Source organism: Typopeltis vanoorti, chromosome 13 (assembly GCF_054136105.1).
Source record: "Typopeltis vanoorti isolate ZY-2024b chromosome 13, IOZ_Tvanoo_1.0, whole genome shotgun sequence".
NCBI lineage: Eukaryota > Metazoa > Arthropoda > Arachnida > Uropygi > Thelyphonidae > Typopeltis > Typopeltis vanoorti.
The window spans coordinates 100,745,649-100,763,337 of record NC_143561.1 but is presented as its reverse complement, the minus strand read 5'-3'; the positions used below and the strand labels follow the sequence as shown (position 1 = coordinate 100,763,337).

Here is a 17,689-nt window from a genome sequence, read left to right as displayed (position 1 = left end):
CTTCCACAATAGGTCGTAAAGGGGTGTCCACCTTATGGATCTTAGGCAAGCCGTACAACCGAGGAATGAGGGGATGGAGAGAGCGGAGAGATAGTCTTGTATGTCTGGGAAGTTCAGAAGTTGATTTCAGAAGATTGTTTGTACGGTTATGAAGTTCTCTTGTGGGATCACTTTCTAGCATAGATGCCATCTTTACCATTAACAATAGTCGTCGTCCTACAGATAATCTATCACCGACAGAAAGGAAAGCAATACACCAACTTCGTAACAACAATGACATTATTATCTTACCTGCTGATAAAGGGAATGCAACTGTAATCTTAGACAAAGCTGACTACCGTTCTAAGATTAACAACTTGTTAAGTTCTAATACGTATTCTATGCTAGAAAGTGATCCCACAAGAGAAGGATAGGTCATGCCTCAGTAACCTGCTCGTGTTTTATAATACAGTGACAGTCAAGTTGGATAAAGGTAATGGATTTACAGTGATCTTGCTGCTGAGTAGTGATACTCAGGGTGGTGGAGAGAGAGAGAGAACGATATCAGAGAGTAGTTTATTCAGGAGTAGAGTCCAAAAGAAGGCCTGTGACTAGTAGCATATAGTCATTTATAAATGACTACTTTAATGTATAAATTGGCCTGTTCCAGGACTACTACTTTAATTTATACATTAACAATAAAGGTACCTGAAGCAAATAAGGCCCACCTTATCTAAAATTTGAATAAGTTAGACAATTGTTTAGATTAATTGAAACAACAGTATTCATATTAAAGTTTGTATTATCACTAATCAAAAAAAAACACAAATACGAACAATTCTCACAGTAATTTATATTTTAACCAAGTCTTTAAAAAACACCTTGTGGGCCTTATTAAACCATAATAGTTTAATAAAGCCCTTGAACAAAATTAAATATTTAAAAAATAATATAACAATTATTTTTAATTATTATTAATTTTAATCATAATTATTAGTTTAAGAACAGTCATAAGGGCATACAAATACTCCATGTTCATCTTTGGTAAGACCAACACACTCTTCATGGTACCATTTAAGACCGTGTGCATTGCCTCATATCAGCAACCTTTTCTTCTCTGCATCCATGGCAATACCACCCCTCTTTTGACACTCAGTTTGTTCCTTTATTTATTTTTATTTTTTGGTTCTTCCTGTTTTTTAGTGGCAGCTTTCTCTTTCTTACTATCCTTTTCTTTGAAAAGATCTTTGGTCACTCTCTGGCCCTTATAATTTAACGCTTTTCTTCGCGATGTTGCCTTTACAACTGCATAATTTGGCATTGGCATTAACTCCTAAAATGATGACTTCAAAGAGTTCTTTATTTTTAGATTTGCCAATGGAATCTGATCATTGGAGTTATCTGAATCATACGATGAAAGATAAGGACATGTTCTTACAGCTCGAGCAGGATTCAAAAATTGAGCTTTACGTTTAGAAATTGTTGGGTTTCTCTTTAAAAATAACCTCGACCAATCTTTTCCTGCGAGGCCACTTTCTTTATTGAAGTTATTCCTAATTTCATTTTGTTCGCAAAATATAAAAGTTTTTCGCATATAGCTTTTGGAGTTAAAGGGATGCCAATTGAAGCAAACGTTACTAAGTTCTTCTCTTGTTCTTTTGTTAGCACAGTATTTCTTCCTAATCTTTTTGTTGTCTTCTCTGTCTATGTTCTTCTAGGTACTCCATAGCATTCTGATGCTGCACGTTGTGATAGTTATCCTCTTTGCACAGCTTTCATAGCTGCTTCTAGTCTTTCATTAATTCAAAGACCTCGTTTCTTCTTAACTTCTGACATTTTCAGGGGGCTTTAGCAATAAAATAACTATTATGAGCAATCACCAAAAAATAAAATCATAAATTATAGCAGTTTAATAAGGCCCATCAACAAATTTACTGGGCCTTATTAACTGCCACGAACTAGATTAGATCACATCTATTTTCACGTAAAAATATGCATTCAAATCAATTAAAACATTTTTTATCATATAGCTGAATATAAAAACAATGCGAAAAGAACAATATTTTTAATTAAAACTTATGAATTATTGCGGCGTAATATTATTAAACGGGAAGACAACAACCTCCCACAAAGGTCTAGGTCAAACTGACACAATAGTCACTAGACAATATGGTGCCACTGATTTGCCATTGCGTCCTCTGTGTGTGTAAGAAACCAAACCGGCGCAACTTACTGTAAATGTGATTTTTTTAAAATGGGCTTTATTAGACACTGAGCCTTATTTGCCTCAGGTACCTTATAGGAAATGATCTGTCTGTTATTTGTCGATTATGCAAAGTTGGGTAGACCAATAGTTAATACAGATGATGTCAAAATTTTGCAGAATGATTTGGATAGATTGGCAGACCCGGCAAAAGTGAATGGTTATTAGTTTAATGTGCAAAGTGTAAGGTTATGCATTTTGAGGTGAAAAGTGTACCAACTGTATACCACATTGGTGGAACTGTACTCCAGGAAATTAACAAACCAAGAGACTTGGGAGTGTTAGTGGATAGGGAGTTAAAGTTTAGGGGACACAAAGCAAAAGTGGCTAAAGCAGCTCATCAGATTACTTGGTTAATGAAGAATACTTTGATGAGCAGAGATTATTTTTCCTCTTTATCAAGCCTTGATAAGACCCTATCTTGACTACTGTGTGCAGATCTGGGTGCCAGAGTTTCTTAGTGAAGAGGAGGTGGAGAGGATCCAGATGTGAGTGACCAAAATGATAGCAGGACTATGGAATGCACCTTACGAGAACAGGTTGAAGATGAGCGGGTTACGGAAACTTGGTTGGTAAGTGGAAAAAGGATGTTATAATCGAAACATACAAATTACTGAGAAGTTTTTACAAGATTAATTCGGAGGAAAATTTTTCAGAACAGGTCTGGTGGTGGAAGAACTAGGGGCCATCCATGGAAACTGAGTAAAAGTGTAGTTAGCAAGGATGTTAGAACTAGGTTTTTTTGTTTGGAGAATAGTAAATGAGTGAAATAGGTTGCCAGAGTCTGTTGTGGGTGCCATGACTGAATGAGTTCAAAGCAAAGTATGATAGATGCTGTGCAAATGTTGGATAGTTCTTGACATGATATTTAGGGCCTCCCTCGATGAGTCTAAGGACTCCTTGGAGTAGCCCATAATAATATACAACACAAAAATTCCTCAGCTCAAAAAGCTAAACCACATCTACTTTTTAATCAGTAAATTATAAATCCGTTATGCATTTACAAACATAATTCTTACATAAAAACATAAATATAAAAACTTACCTGCTCAGCTAATTTACAAACTACTGGAATATATGCTCCACCAAAAACATAACCCATGTCTTTTGGATGTTTCAAATCATAATTATCATCGACTTTGGGAATCTATTAAGAAAATTTAATCTCATTAAGACTTTCATATCCAAGTAATTGCCTTTCTGATTATCACTACCATTCATACTATTACAAAATAAATATATTTATTATTATTATATTGACTCCATGAGAAATTCAAGGGCTCATCAAAAGCGGATCTTTTTCAGGCCACACAATGGCTAAAATATCCTATCCCATCTTCATTTGAAAGCATGCATGCACAGATGCACTTGCAATCTACTGTTGTCTATTCCATGCTCTCACCACATACCATGAGAAGAACCTGAACCTCACATCTTCCTAACAACAGTTACTATGGATAACTGCCAAGTTCTCCCTTTATTCTTCTATGTGCTGTAAATTCTCAATGCATCTATACTGTAAGATCCCCTTACCAACTTACATATTTCTGTCATATCTCTCATCTATTACCCAAACCTTGAAGACCATTTCTTCAATCTCTTTGTATGTATATATGTACAATTCCACATGCCAGATATCATCATGGTTATTCTTTACTAGATCTCTTTTTAACTGTCTCCTCATCTCATCTCTTCTGAATATAGATGACCATATCTATGCAAAGTACTCAAAATGTGGTATCGGTCTTGTGAGATCGAACAATGACTCCCTTATTCTGAAGTTAGTATTCTCTCTCTCTCATGAGTAATCCTTCTAAATAACAGTGAATGTAGTGGCCTCCTAGGTAATTCCAACTACAATCTAGTACTCGTCTCCACCCCATGTAACAATGCTTACACAGCCACCAGTGGACTATTGTTCCTGGCCTTCCAACCCAAACACATGCAGCAAACATATCACCAAAGTAATCCTTACTGGCATGGAGACATACATTCCCCATACTACCCTGAACTGCCATCCCCTAATTAAGTGCTAGTTCTCCAAAAGATGTGTCAAGATTGTACAAATAAAACATCGAGCATACCACAACTGGCTTATCAAGAACTCCATCCTCCTTTGATGCTTATACTTAAGCCTAAAATGTTTCTAAACATTTTAGGCTTGAATGCTTCCAAAACAGAGTCTGAAAGAGCAAAAAGCAGGAAGTCTGCAGCCTGTCCAAATGCCAGCTAAGCCTTCTGGTCTCTTGCCAAAGCAACTGGTTGTAAATTTTGCCCAACACTATTCCCACCCCCTATCATATCCAGATGGCTCTATTGCATCATCACTCAGAGAAAAAGCCAATCTTCTGGCTTCACACTTTGCCTCCAATGCATGCATAATTGACCACGGTAAATGCCCCTAACCATTCCAGATGTCCAATCCACAATTCCCTCTACATCCTTTTGCCATAAAGAGATCAGAAAAATATTGTCCATATGAGACACAAAAAAGTCTACTAGTTCTGATAGCATTTCAATTGTCCTAAAGGTTTGTGCACCAGAACAGACTCCTATCCAATGTTGCCTGTATATATTTTCTTACTCACTGGTATTTATCTCACAGCCTGGAAATTGGCCTATGTTGAACCCACCAATTCCAAAGAATGGTGACAAATCACTGCCCTATCTCACTCACTGAGGTGAGTGAGATAGGGTAGTAAGTAATGGAGAAAAGCATCAATTCCCAATCCCTACACTGCCCTGAAGGCATCTGGCTAATAAATGACCACCAGTATAGATTCCGTCGCTACTGATCAACAGGAGATCTACTCACATATATCATCCATCTCTGCACAAATGCCATGGAGAAGTTTGGTGAATCTCAAGTGGTTGCACTTGATACCTCCAAAGCTTTTGATTTGATCTGGCACTAAGGCTTACTAAACAAACTCTCATCATTTGGTCTGTTCCAGGACTTCTGCAGTTTGATTGCCAGCTTTCTATCTGGATGCTCACTATGTGTGATGGTGGATGGTTCCTTATCCTCTCACCATTCAACTAGTGCCAGGGTTCCACAAGATTCTCTCACCAACCCTCTTCCTTCTATATATCAATGACCTACTTCAGTTTGACCTCCAACCCAATACACAGCTTTGCAGATGACAACATACTCCGCTCTTCATTTTCATTTGATAAACCTTACTCTATACAAATCAGCTCAACTTGCAGATCATCAACCATCACTGCCATCAATTCTGATCTCCGAGCCATCCTCCAATAGGATTCAGATAACCTCGTCAACTTCAATGCTAGCAAAACCTAGTATCGTCTTATTTCTCATAAAAAAGAATCGTTTATTCCCAGTATTACCTTTGACAACACTCAAATTTCCAGACAAGATGAGATTTCTCTTCTTGAAATCACTCTGACATCAAGCTTCTCCTGACATAAACACATCACAACCATTGCATCCTCAGCTTCTAACAACTAGGATTTCTCTTTTGCTCAAGACTTTACTTCCTCTGAACAGCTGTTAACCTTATATAAATCACAAATCCACCCAGCTATTAAATACTGCTCTTACATTTCCAGTGGTGGGCACTAAGAGTTCCCTCAAAATGCTCGACTCAATAGAGGAGGGCAATTACATTGATTAATAACTCATCTCTTACCAACTCACTCCTCCCACTTTTGCACAGTCATTTGTTTCTGTAAAATGTGTATTCTATAAATATTTCCATGGTGATCTTCAGCTGAAATAGCATCAATAATTCTCCTACTCAGTACTCAGTTGTTGGAACACATTCAGCTGCTGCCCAACATTCCTTCACAGTACACCTTGAAACCAACAGAACAAGTTTCTTTTCCTTCATCCCCGCTAGTGCTGTATTGTGGAACAACATACAGCCTTTTAAATCAAATGTAAATGAGTTTATTCTTTCCCACCCCACAACCCACACACAGTACTATAGTTGTTGGAAATTTTTTTCCACTTAATTAGGCTATAATAAATTTAGTTTAATTCTTTATCCAAGTGTAAGCAAACAAAGTTTGCACTTTAACTATCTTCAGGACTGAGGCAACTCGCGGGAAAGATGGACCAAGCTCTCATCACTCCTTATCTTAGTATCTCCATAATGCAAAGCACATCTCCTTGCAGACATGTATGATGCTATGCATTAAGGGAAGGGCCACTACCCAGACCGGTTTCGACCTTTATTGAGGTCTCGTCAGTGCAAGCCAGACCCAGAGGTGGTGATACCAAGGTGGACGCAATGGAGATGTCATATTTACCTATATGAGTTGCCAAAAGGTGTCTCACCTTATTATTAAATTACTCTGGATTTAGAGAAAGATGTTGGAAATTTTTTCCCACTTGGTTAGACTATAATAAATTTAGTTTAATCCTTTATCCAAGTGTAAGCAAACAAAGTTTGTGCCTGAAGTATCTTCAGGACTGAGGCAACTCTTGGACCAAGCTCGACCTAAATAAAGGTCGAAACCTGCCTGGGTAGTGGCCTTTCCCTTAATGCATAGCATTATATGTCCACAAGGAGATGTGCTTTGCATTATGGGAGATACTAAGACAAGGAGTGATGAGAGCTTGGTCCACCTTTACGAGTTGCCTCAGTCCTGAAGATACTTCAGGTGCAAATTTTGTTTGCTTACACTTGGATAAAGAATTAAATTAAATTTATCACAGTACTATAGGTTGATTAACCAACCTCTCATGTATGGGAATCAACATAAAAAGATATCAAAATAGGTGAATTTTATCTATTTTAAGACAAAATTAAAATAAACTTTTTTTTTTTTTCATATAAAGGTTCTTTATTCTAATCTCAGGGAATCACATTGGTGAGTAAAGGAATGGCAAACAAGATACCCAAGCTAGACCAGATCCTACTTCCTACGATATACATTTGATATATTATATCTGTAGACTAGTCTTCTACTTTTCTTTCTCTCTCTCTCACTTCTTACTCCTTCCTCCCAGTGCTACTAGAGCAATTCAAGAGCAAGGAGGTGACTCTTTCCACTCAAACTGTAGTTTCTGCTATCTTCTAAAAAAAGGCAAGACTAGTTGTTCTAAGGTTGTGGCTCCACCACTAGGATAAGAAATACATATTACTTTCAAGTCTCAATCTAAACTGGACAGAAAACAAGGGAAAAGACAGCAAATTGGAAAAGGTTAACAATATTTGGAAATTGTGGTGAAATATGCTACATGGAACATTAGAAACACAGTACATAAAGAAGAAGAATTAGATAAAATTTTAAATGAAGAAAATACAGAAATTTCAGTTCTTACAGAAACACAAAAGAAACTTAAAGGAACAAAAGAAATAACTAATTATCATGTTATATCATATATTGTGGAGTATACACAAGTATGTGTTCACTCCACACAATTAGGCTATTTTTGCACAAGCATGTGCAAAAGTTGCATAATGATTTGGATTCATAAATCAATTAAAGCAAAAATAATTCATTATATATACTGGAATAAAAGAATATTAGAAGTGCAATTAAATTAAAGCAAATTTAACACTTGTTTCAATGTATGCCCCCAAAGAAGGAAAAGAAGAAAATTATGACTTTTACAAACAGTTACAAGGAATATAAGAAAAATTAAATACGACAGATAAAATAATTATACCTGGAGATCTTAATGCCTGAATAGGAATGAAAAAAATTAATAATAATACAGAAAAATTTGGAGAACCAACAGTAAACAAAAATGGAAAGCAACTCATTGATTATATAATAATTTAAAAATAATGAATACACTCTACCAACATAAAAATATACATGGTGTGCAAGGGGACAAAAATCAATAATAGACTACTTTATGGCAATTAAAAAACAGCAAACCACTCCCTAGATGTTAAAGTCAGGAAGCTAGAAATAGATACAGATCATTATTTAGTGCAAGCAAAATTAAGGTTTCTCCCAAATTGGTAACAAAAATAAATAAATAAACAAACAAAACTCTAGAGGAAAAAAATCTAACTACAATCTAATTACAAAGTAATACTACTAAGCGATTTAAGTATAAGAAATTTTTACCAACAGAGGATTAATAATTATTTAGAAAAAATACAAGAAAATGAAGACATAGAGGAAGAATGGAATAATATAAAAGAAATGATTACATCAGCAGCATATGAAAGTCTAGAAACACATAAAAATAGCAAAAAAATTACATATATGGGACACTGAAATAAAATAATTGAAAATAAAAAACTCATCTTTAGAAGATGCAGCAAAAAACAAGAAAATGAAATTGAATATAAAAAGAGGCGAGCAATAGACAAAAGAGAAACCAGAAAGAGACACAGAAAAGCTAGGAAAAATTTGTATCATACCTAGAAGATGATATATGCATGTGTGTGTGTGTCTATATATATATATATATATATATATAAAAGAATGATTATTAACTCTGTTAACATACATATTTTTATGAAGAATTGAATGACTAGAACCGATATACAAAATAAGACCCAATGCATATAAAATACAAGCACATGAATGTAGATATAAAAGAAACTGCAAATATAAATTGAGAAATAGATTTAAAAGAATTCTTGGATTACTTTACAGATCTCTGGACAGATAATACTAATATATAAAAAAAAAAAAAAAATTACACCAAAAACTTACAAAATGCTTTAAATAATATAACAACAATGAAAGAATTAAAGAACAACCTAAGTAAAATTTAAAAAAAAAAAAAAAAAAAAAAAGGTAAATCAGCAGAAGATGGAATAAACTCTAAACTTATAAATTTGTTGGAAAAAATTTCATCAGAATAATATTATTAGAATGTCGAAATGGATTTAGAAAAGGATGCTCTACAATAGATGCAGTTTTTTTGTTAAAAACTACTTGAAGAGATATAATATATTACAATGAATAAATATACCTAACATTTTATTATATGCAATATTGAATATATACAAAGATAATGAAATAAAAATAAATAAATAAATGTCTGAAAATCAATCTATAAATCAAGGGACAGGGATGCACTCTGTCTCTAACACTTCAATATTTATATTGATGAAATTTAATAAAGTGGAACACCTTAAATAATCCAGGTATAGAAATTTCCTGGAATAACAAAATACACTATTATTTGCAGATGATCAGGTAATAATATTGGATAAGGAAGAATTTACAAAGAGCAATATATAATTTAAACATTACAGTAGAACAGTTTTGAATGAAAATATCCATAGATAAACGTAATGGCATTTTGTGAACAAACTCAAGTTAGAAATAAAAGAGTTATTAATAATAAAATAATAGAACAGATAAATACTTTCGATTATCTTGGATGTGAAATATCATATGAAGGAGAAAAAGACAAAATAAATAGAACACTCAATCCAAATATTGTACAAAAAAGAAACATGCTTGAAAATATACAATACTTCAGCAGTGCCTACATGGCAGAGAAATTTGAGCACAAACAGACAAGATAAACAAAGAATAAAAACAAGTGAAATGAGAATCATGAGAAGAACTGCAAAATACACACACGCACACAAAAAAAAAAAAAGATATTTTAAAATAACTAAAAATAAAATCAATAAAATAAAAACTAAACAATTAAACAAAATTGGATAGAACACGTAAACCGAATGGCCAACGCTCATTATCCTAAACAATTAATAATATATAAACCAATTGGAAAGAGAAGGCCAAGTAGACCTTCCAGAAGAGGAAGAAGGATAATGAGACTGGAACAGACCAATATGGTCTATATCTGTAATTAGCGTCATGATGACGATGAGGTTCTTTGTTACAAATATATCAGAACATAAGCTTGACTAAGTATTGTTTAACGAAAAAAAACACAGACTGTAACATTTAATTGTATAGTGCTTATCTGCATAAAAAGTAAAAACTGCAAACTGTTTCTTATACTTCTGTTACAAATTTGTTCTGTTTACAAAAACAGAACGACTTAACGTAAATTTTTCTAGTTAATGATTATCACATCGTAACAATTTTCTGGCATATGCAAGCCAAGTGAAAATTGCATTTTCTAACACATTTTGTAACTGTTAATTAATAGCTGTCTTTTAAAAATATATTTGTTTTCTCAGAAATTCCAAATTCAGAACATTTTCAGTTTGCTGGTTGAAGATGCTTTCCACACAGACATAAATAACATCATGCAATATAATAAGTATAGTATGTATGTGTCTGCGTTCCCATGTTATATAAGTTGTGTTGTAAAATGTTGATGTTATTATTTGTAATTATGGATGAAGCAACTAAGCCTATGAAGACAGTATCCTGTTTTGTGGAATAACTCCATTCCCCCAAGTTTCTGCACACCATAACAAGGTTTTTCTTTGTGACAAAGCAGCTATGTATAGTCAACAGTTAAGTTTCATTTTCTTGAATCAAGATACTGAATGCATAAGTTAAAACATATTTTAAACACTATTTTTATTCAAAAAAACAGAAGAATGACTTAACTCATAAGAGAACAAGTCACTGCTTGGAAAATTTAGCTGTTACAAAATGAAATAGCAATGAAGGATGGAATATCATAATTGCAAATGGATTTACTTATACTGTAGTTCAAATATCAGTGTTTATTCCTCAATTTCTTCATTTGTGCTATAAATTTATTAATATATCATTACATAAATGGCTGGCCTGGTTGGCCAAGTGGTTAGTGTATCTGCTCTCCAACCAAAAGGCTATAGGTTTTAAATCCTACTTTGGGTATGGATGTTTGTGATTGTCTGTGAAAATACTGTGGTGGTGGGTGGTAGATGGCGTTGGTGTATTTGCGGTTCATTGTAGTTGGTAGAGACAGAGAGCTCTAGAGTAGGTGCCCTCCCTCGTTGAGTCTTTAGACTCTCTGGAGGTGTCATATAATAATATAATAATAAACAAATCACTATATACATGCATATGGAAGATATTCATACCATCATATGTGCACATCTCAAGCACAAATGCTTGTAAGTCCCTAATCTGAGTCATTTGGAATAAGGACCACATGTTGGATGTCTTCCTGTTCAATCTAGATCAGTCCACTGCTGGATGAAGGTCTTCTCCAGCCCCAGCCCGAGCAAATTTTTGAGTGTGTGCAAGATTGTTTTTTCCGCCCTTTGGTCAAAAAAAATATTTTTTTCCCTGCCCTTCAGTTTCATATTTATATTATTTATTAATATATCAAATTTTTTATATTAAAATATTAAATTACTAAATAAAACTTTCATTAATTTTGCTTATTATATAAAAATATTCTATTTATAAGAGAATCAAATTTTCTCAATGAAATTGGATATAAATGTTTCTGTCCCAGGGATTATCAAAATAAAATTAATTATTTGGAGCTTAAATAATTAGAATAAAATATAATTATCTTCATATATATGTATATATAAATTTAATACATTTGAAATATATGATATATCCAATTTAATTAATTTTTTATTTTTTCTGCCACAGTATAATTGTAACAAACCTTTGTAAGTTTTCCACCCTTTTACTTTTCTGCTGCGGCATTTGCCCATTCCGCCCCTGCCTCGAGACGGGCCTGGTCTCCTCAAAATTTTTCTATTCTATTTGACTTTTTTTCATCCATTGCATTCCAGCAATCTTAAGAAATTTCATCTCCATTTCTTCCTTGGTCTTCCCTTTTGCCTACTGTCATCCACAGGTCTCCATTTTGTCAACGAATTAGATCATCATGTATTGTTATGTCTTGCAATGTGTCAAGCCCAAATCCATGTTGAGTGCAGAATGTAACTGATGATGTCCACCTGTTCTCATCTTATCAAAGGGGAAGGTATCCTGTCTTTAAGTGTTACACTGAGCATATTGCTTTCCATTCTTCTCTATCATGATAACATAGTTTATTTTGAAGGAAAAAAAAAAAACTCTATACAGTTAAGCATTATGGTCTCTCTCTCTCTCTCTCTCTCTCTATCTATCTATCTCTCTATCTATATCTATATATATATATAACATCCACACACAAGAGGCCACGAGGCCAATTTCAAATAAATATTGTGTGTGTGTGTGTGGAGGGGGAGATGAGCTAGGGTGAAGAGCAAAGTAATTTGTTGCTATTCCTTTTATAGAGCTGCAGTTTGTAGTCCTTAGGGAACACTTTATGGGAACGGCTGTTCCACAGAACTGAGGTTGATGAAAGAAAGATGAATGGCAGACAGGTTGGGTGAGTTATTAGCTAAACTGTAAAAAGATGATGAGCAGGGGTTTGTCCATATTTCTATGGATTTAGTAAAAAATGGGGGTGTGGTGGATGCCAGTTCTACTGAATATACCCATGGAAATATCTGTAGAAGAGACAATGTGGAGATTGACTAGTTATGAGACAATAGCCGAAGATAACCTGTGTGTGTGAGAGAGAGAGCGAGAGAGAGAGGTTGTAATTAACTGTCCTCATCTGAGCAGCATCGAATTTTCAGAGGTTTTTTGATGCACCATACCAAATGTGAGCACAGTATTCCAAGGTTGGGTGGATTTACAATTTGTAAAGAGCAAACAGCTAGGCAGATAAAAAGTAATGTCTTGAGTAAAAAAAAGGAGTAAGTGTCGACCTGAGAAGAGAGAGGTGTATAGTTTTGATGGTTACATTTAGCAAAGTAGAAGAATAAAGATCATTTTTGAAAAGAAAACTGGAAGCACTGAAGGTGACTAGGTTGTTATTAGCCCACTGAAGGATGGTGTGTAGATCAGTGTTTAGGATACTTTTACCATAGATGATCCTATAGATGAAGTTCATGTTTGAGCATGGCAAGGTTTGTCATATGAATAGGATGAGTGGTGAATGATGCCATCAGCAAAACTGTAGATGGGGATTTGAGGTCAGTGAGAAAAGGTAATTTATGTATATGAGAAAGAATGGGTGAAATAATATGGTGAAATAATATAACTCTGAGACCTGTAATACTGAAGAGTGTTTTCTCTGCATCATTATACCTAGTGACCTCATAAAAAAACTGGAAATCCAAATACAAAAGGAGGAAGGCAGACCACACATACAGTCAGACCATATACATACACATTGGAATCTGGTTAATTGGGATACACAGTTATTTAGGACAAATCTTAAAGAACAAAACAAAATCGAGAAAAGTGCCAGTTTTTTATTTTTTTTGCTTATTTGGGACAGCAAGCCATTTATATGGGACAGGAGACTGCAGTACTCAAAATTATTCCTTTGAGGTAATCACTTGCAAATGGTCAGTGGTTTAAGGATTATTGGCACAAGGAGAGGTTCATACATAACTTTAGGTACTTTGTTTTCTCTTATAAGCAGCTTCATGCATCCCTGGAGAAATCAACAGTATTCTCCTGTCATACTAATGTTTTAATTGCTAACCTGATGGCATTGCTTCATTACCATGATGTTCAAGTGGAAATTCACTCTACTCATCACTCATTGCACCAAAGTTTTCAAGAAAGAAATATCTACCGTGACATCTATGATATTTTGTTATAACCTGATCAACTAGTTCTTTAAAATTGTCCAGCTTTACTGTGTCCCAAAAGCTTTTAACGATATTTCTGAAAAACTTTAAAGCATCTAGTATTATTTTAGTGAAATGTGTTTGGGAAAATATGGAATTATCTTTTAATTCTTCCCCTAAGTTTGGCATATGAAATTTTGGAAATGTAGTTAAGTAATGTAATGCAGGTCCATTGTTGTCATGCTTTTACAAAGTTTTTTATGAGACACAAAAAATATGTGACAATAAATAACTTGGCTTTCCTTCCAGCTGGATCTGTCAAGTTTAGAGAAGGAAAGCAGTGAACTACAAATGCTGACATCTGCAAGAAAGGTGGTCTCAATACTTCAGTAATTAGACAAACTGGAGACTCTACCCTGGAAATAAAATATAGCAATAGCCACTTTATGACTTCCAAAGAGAGCAGTGGTGTTTTACCAGGAGATAAGTCACCTACTGCTTGGAGATCTAGCTGGCATTTTCTCCAACTAGGGAAGGTGTACTTATAAGGTGGCAATACCTGCCTTGCCAAACATTGTTTGTGGAAAGAGACCATACCACAGGAAGGCAGACTTGCTTATTACTACTCTATCATTACCTAGTCAAAATTAAGCAGATGCAGAACCTCAGTAGAGAAACAAGAGCAAAATAAAACAATACTAATATTCAACTTGTAGAAGCTTGAAGAAGAGAAAGTTAAAACCAGTTCCAATATTCACAAAATTAAAAGGTAAAAAAAAGGTTGCAAATACAGAACAGGATATAGAAAAGAAAATGGATGATATATATTACAAAATGGATTCTACTGTAGTAGAAAATTCGAGGATATGAAAATGCTATGACACAAAAAAGCCACCAGAAGAGATTGGTTTGATGAAGGATGTGCTCAAGCAATAATAAAAAAGATAAAAATAATTTACTATAAGATCAACCAGGATTAAAGATAGCTGGTCCTTAAATGATACCCACAACAGAACATGATAAAGGCAATCTCAGTTTATCATATAATTAAGTAAATTACAGGAAAAGATTAATTCACCAAAGGAATATATTATATTCTTATAGATACTTGTAAATACAAATAAAAAATAAATTGTAAAGATTGTGACAAATGTATGTGACATCAAGTAAAGAGCTAGAATGAAAAGAGAAACATATTTCAGAATTAAATATATTAACAACCAGATACACCTACAAATGAATATAATAAATTTAGTTTAATCCTTTATCCAAGTGTAAGCAAACAAAGTTTGCACCTGAACTATCTTCAGGACTGAAGCAACTCGCGGGAAAGGTGGACTAAGCTCTCATCACTTGTCTAGGTATCTCCCATAATGCAAAGCACATCTTCTTTTAGACATGTATAATGCTATGCATTAAGGAAAGGGCCGCTACCCAGGCCGATTTCGACCTTTATTGAGGTCTCGTCAGTGGGAGCCAGACCCAGAGGTGGTGATATAAAGTGGAAGTAATGGAGAAGTCATATTTACCCATATGAGTTGCCAAAAGGTGTCTCACATTATTATTAAATTACTCTGGATTTAGAGAAAGATGTTGGAAGTTTTTTTCCATTTGGTTAGACTACAATAAATTTAGTTTAATCCTTTATCCAAGTGTAAGCAAACAAAGTTTGCACCTGAAGATTAGTGGCCATTCCCTTAATGCACAGCATTATACATGTCCGCAAGGATATGTGCTTTGCATTATGGGATATATTAAGACAAGTGATGAGAGCTTGGTCCACCTTACCACGAGTGGCCTCAGTCCTGAAGATACTTCAGGTGTAAACTTTGTTTGCTTACACTTGGATAAAGAATTAAACTAAATTTATTATAGTCTAACCAAATGGGAAAAAACTTCCAACATCTTTCTCTAAATCCAGAGTAATTTAATAATAAGGTGAGACACCTTTTGGCAACTCGTATAGGTAAATATGACTTCTCCATTACTTCCACTTTAGTATCACCACCTCCGGGTCTGGCTCCCACTGACAAGACCTAATAAAGGTTGACACCGGTCTGGACAGTGGCCCTTCCCTTAATGCATAGCATTATACATGTCCAAAAGGAGATGTGCCTTGCATTATGGGAGATACTAAGACAAGTGATGAGAGCTTGGTCCACCTTTACCATGAGTTTCTCAGTCCTGAAGATACCTCAGGTGCAAACTTTGTTTGCTTACACTTGGATAAGGATTAAATTAAATTTATTATAGTCTAACCAAGTGGGAAAAAACTTCCAACACCTACAAATGAATTAACAACACAACAACAAAATAATTAAAACAAGCCAATCACTTAATTGATACAAATTTGAAAATTGGGAACCATGCCAAACGATTTAATTTAAATTAAACGATTTAATTTAAATAATTTAATTTAAATCATCTCTCTCCCCAAAATTAGGGGAGAGAGATGATTAGAAGCCAACCAGATGAGTAACAGAAGTGCTGGAGAATCAAATAATGAAGAGGAATCTCTCTCTCACATTTGCATTCACAAATGGCACTCATTATAAAATTCACAATTCATCCACTTTGTTTCCTATAGATGTGAAATATGGATATTTGTGGCAAGAATGGAGGATTTGGTTTTAGCTTTTGAAAGGAAAATCCTGAGAAAAATATTTGGTCCAATGCATGATAACAGTCTCTGCAGAATTAGAACCCACCATGAATTTATGCTAATTCTAAAAAAGAACCTACAATATCTAGTATAAAAACTAATATTAAGACAGTTGATGCCATTAGTCAAGAGGCAATGAATTCAATAAGTCCTCTATGTTTCTACAGGCAACTTTCTGGGTTGTAGGAAAAATAACAGATGAGTTGATCACTCTTAATTTTATAATTCAATATGGAAAAAATGTTAATGTTAAAATTTTTGTAAAATACATCACTGTTAACTGTCAGCATACCAAGAATTTAGAATAAAAGAGACATTGTTACAGAGAATAATAAAATGTAATATGACTGTGTAAAACTTACCAATGTTAGTTTTCGGGCAACAGCAGTAAAAGAGCTGCGACGTGGTAAGGCACTAACAGCAGCAACAACCATTTTTCCAGCAATTTTATTTGCAGCAGTATTAGTGGTAGAGGGAATCACTCTAATGGATTCTGTGAATAATCCTAATCTCTTTAGGTGATGGAAGGTAATTAAATGCTTGTGACCATGACTCTAAAAATTACACAGAATTATGTACAATTCATCTTAAATCATTCACTTTAAATCAATCTGAATTTGTTAAATACTTCACAAATCAGAGTTTATTTACAGATAGCATTTTAAAGCTGTTCTCCTATTCAAATTCAAAGTTTGAAATCAATTGATTATAGTAATATGTGACAGTAACAAAAGCGTCACTGTTTATTTGCTATAAAAAGTACATGCTTCCTCAGTAATTAGTTTCAAAATTTCATGTCATGAGGTTCTAACATTTAAACTGTTATCAATTTGAAATCATTTACTTCTAATTTTTTAGGAAATGAAAATGTAAACTCAATTATTAACTATAAAAACTTTAATTAATAGGATATTTAATCCAAATTATTTCAAAGCTGAATAAGAAACTCTAAGATAAAAATCATCAAAGAGTTTCATGCCGAATATAGCAAACTATAAAAGTTTGCTATATTCAGCAAGAGTCCAAGCGCAAGCAAATACCTGGGTGGTACAATACCAGGCAACTCATAGTAAAGGTGGATAAAGTTGGATCGCTATTCTTAATATTTGCCCTAATGTAAAACTCATCCCCTCGGAGATGTATGTTGTTTTACATTAAGGGAGATAGGTCACTACCCAGACCAGTTTCAACCTTTATTGAGGTCCCATCAGTGAGTAGGTAGACCAAATAATACCAAGATTGTAGTGATAATAGCTTTAATACTTTACAGTATGAGTTTTCAAAAAGGTGCACAGATAAATTAATGAAATAAAGAGCCAAAAGGCTTCACTT

At 34.1% G+C, this 17,689-nt stretch overlaps 1 protein-coding gene across 2 annotated transcripts in view; it reads right to left on the bottom strand.

The window, feature by feature from the left end:
• The window catches only part of LOC150100412 (vacuolar protein sorting-associated protein 33B-like), a 257,234-nt gene that overhangs the window by 108,467 nt on the left and 131,078 nt on the right, over positions 1 to 17,689 (bottom strand). For both annotated transcript variants that reach the window (XM_090402344.1, XM_090402342.1), the window contains exons 15-16: positions 16,720 to 16,911; positions 3,288 to 3,389 (exon numbers count right to left, since the gene is read on the bottom strand). In XM_090402344.1, the coding sequence (XP_090258470.1) occupies positions 3,288 to 3,389; positions 16,720 to 16,911 (294 nt within the window). The remainder of the gene's footprint in view (positions 1 to 3,287; positions 3,390 to 16,719; positions 16,912 to 17,689) is intronic.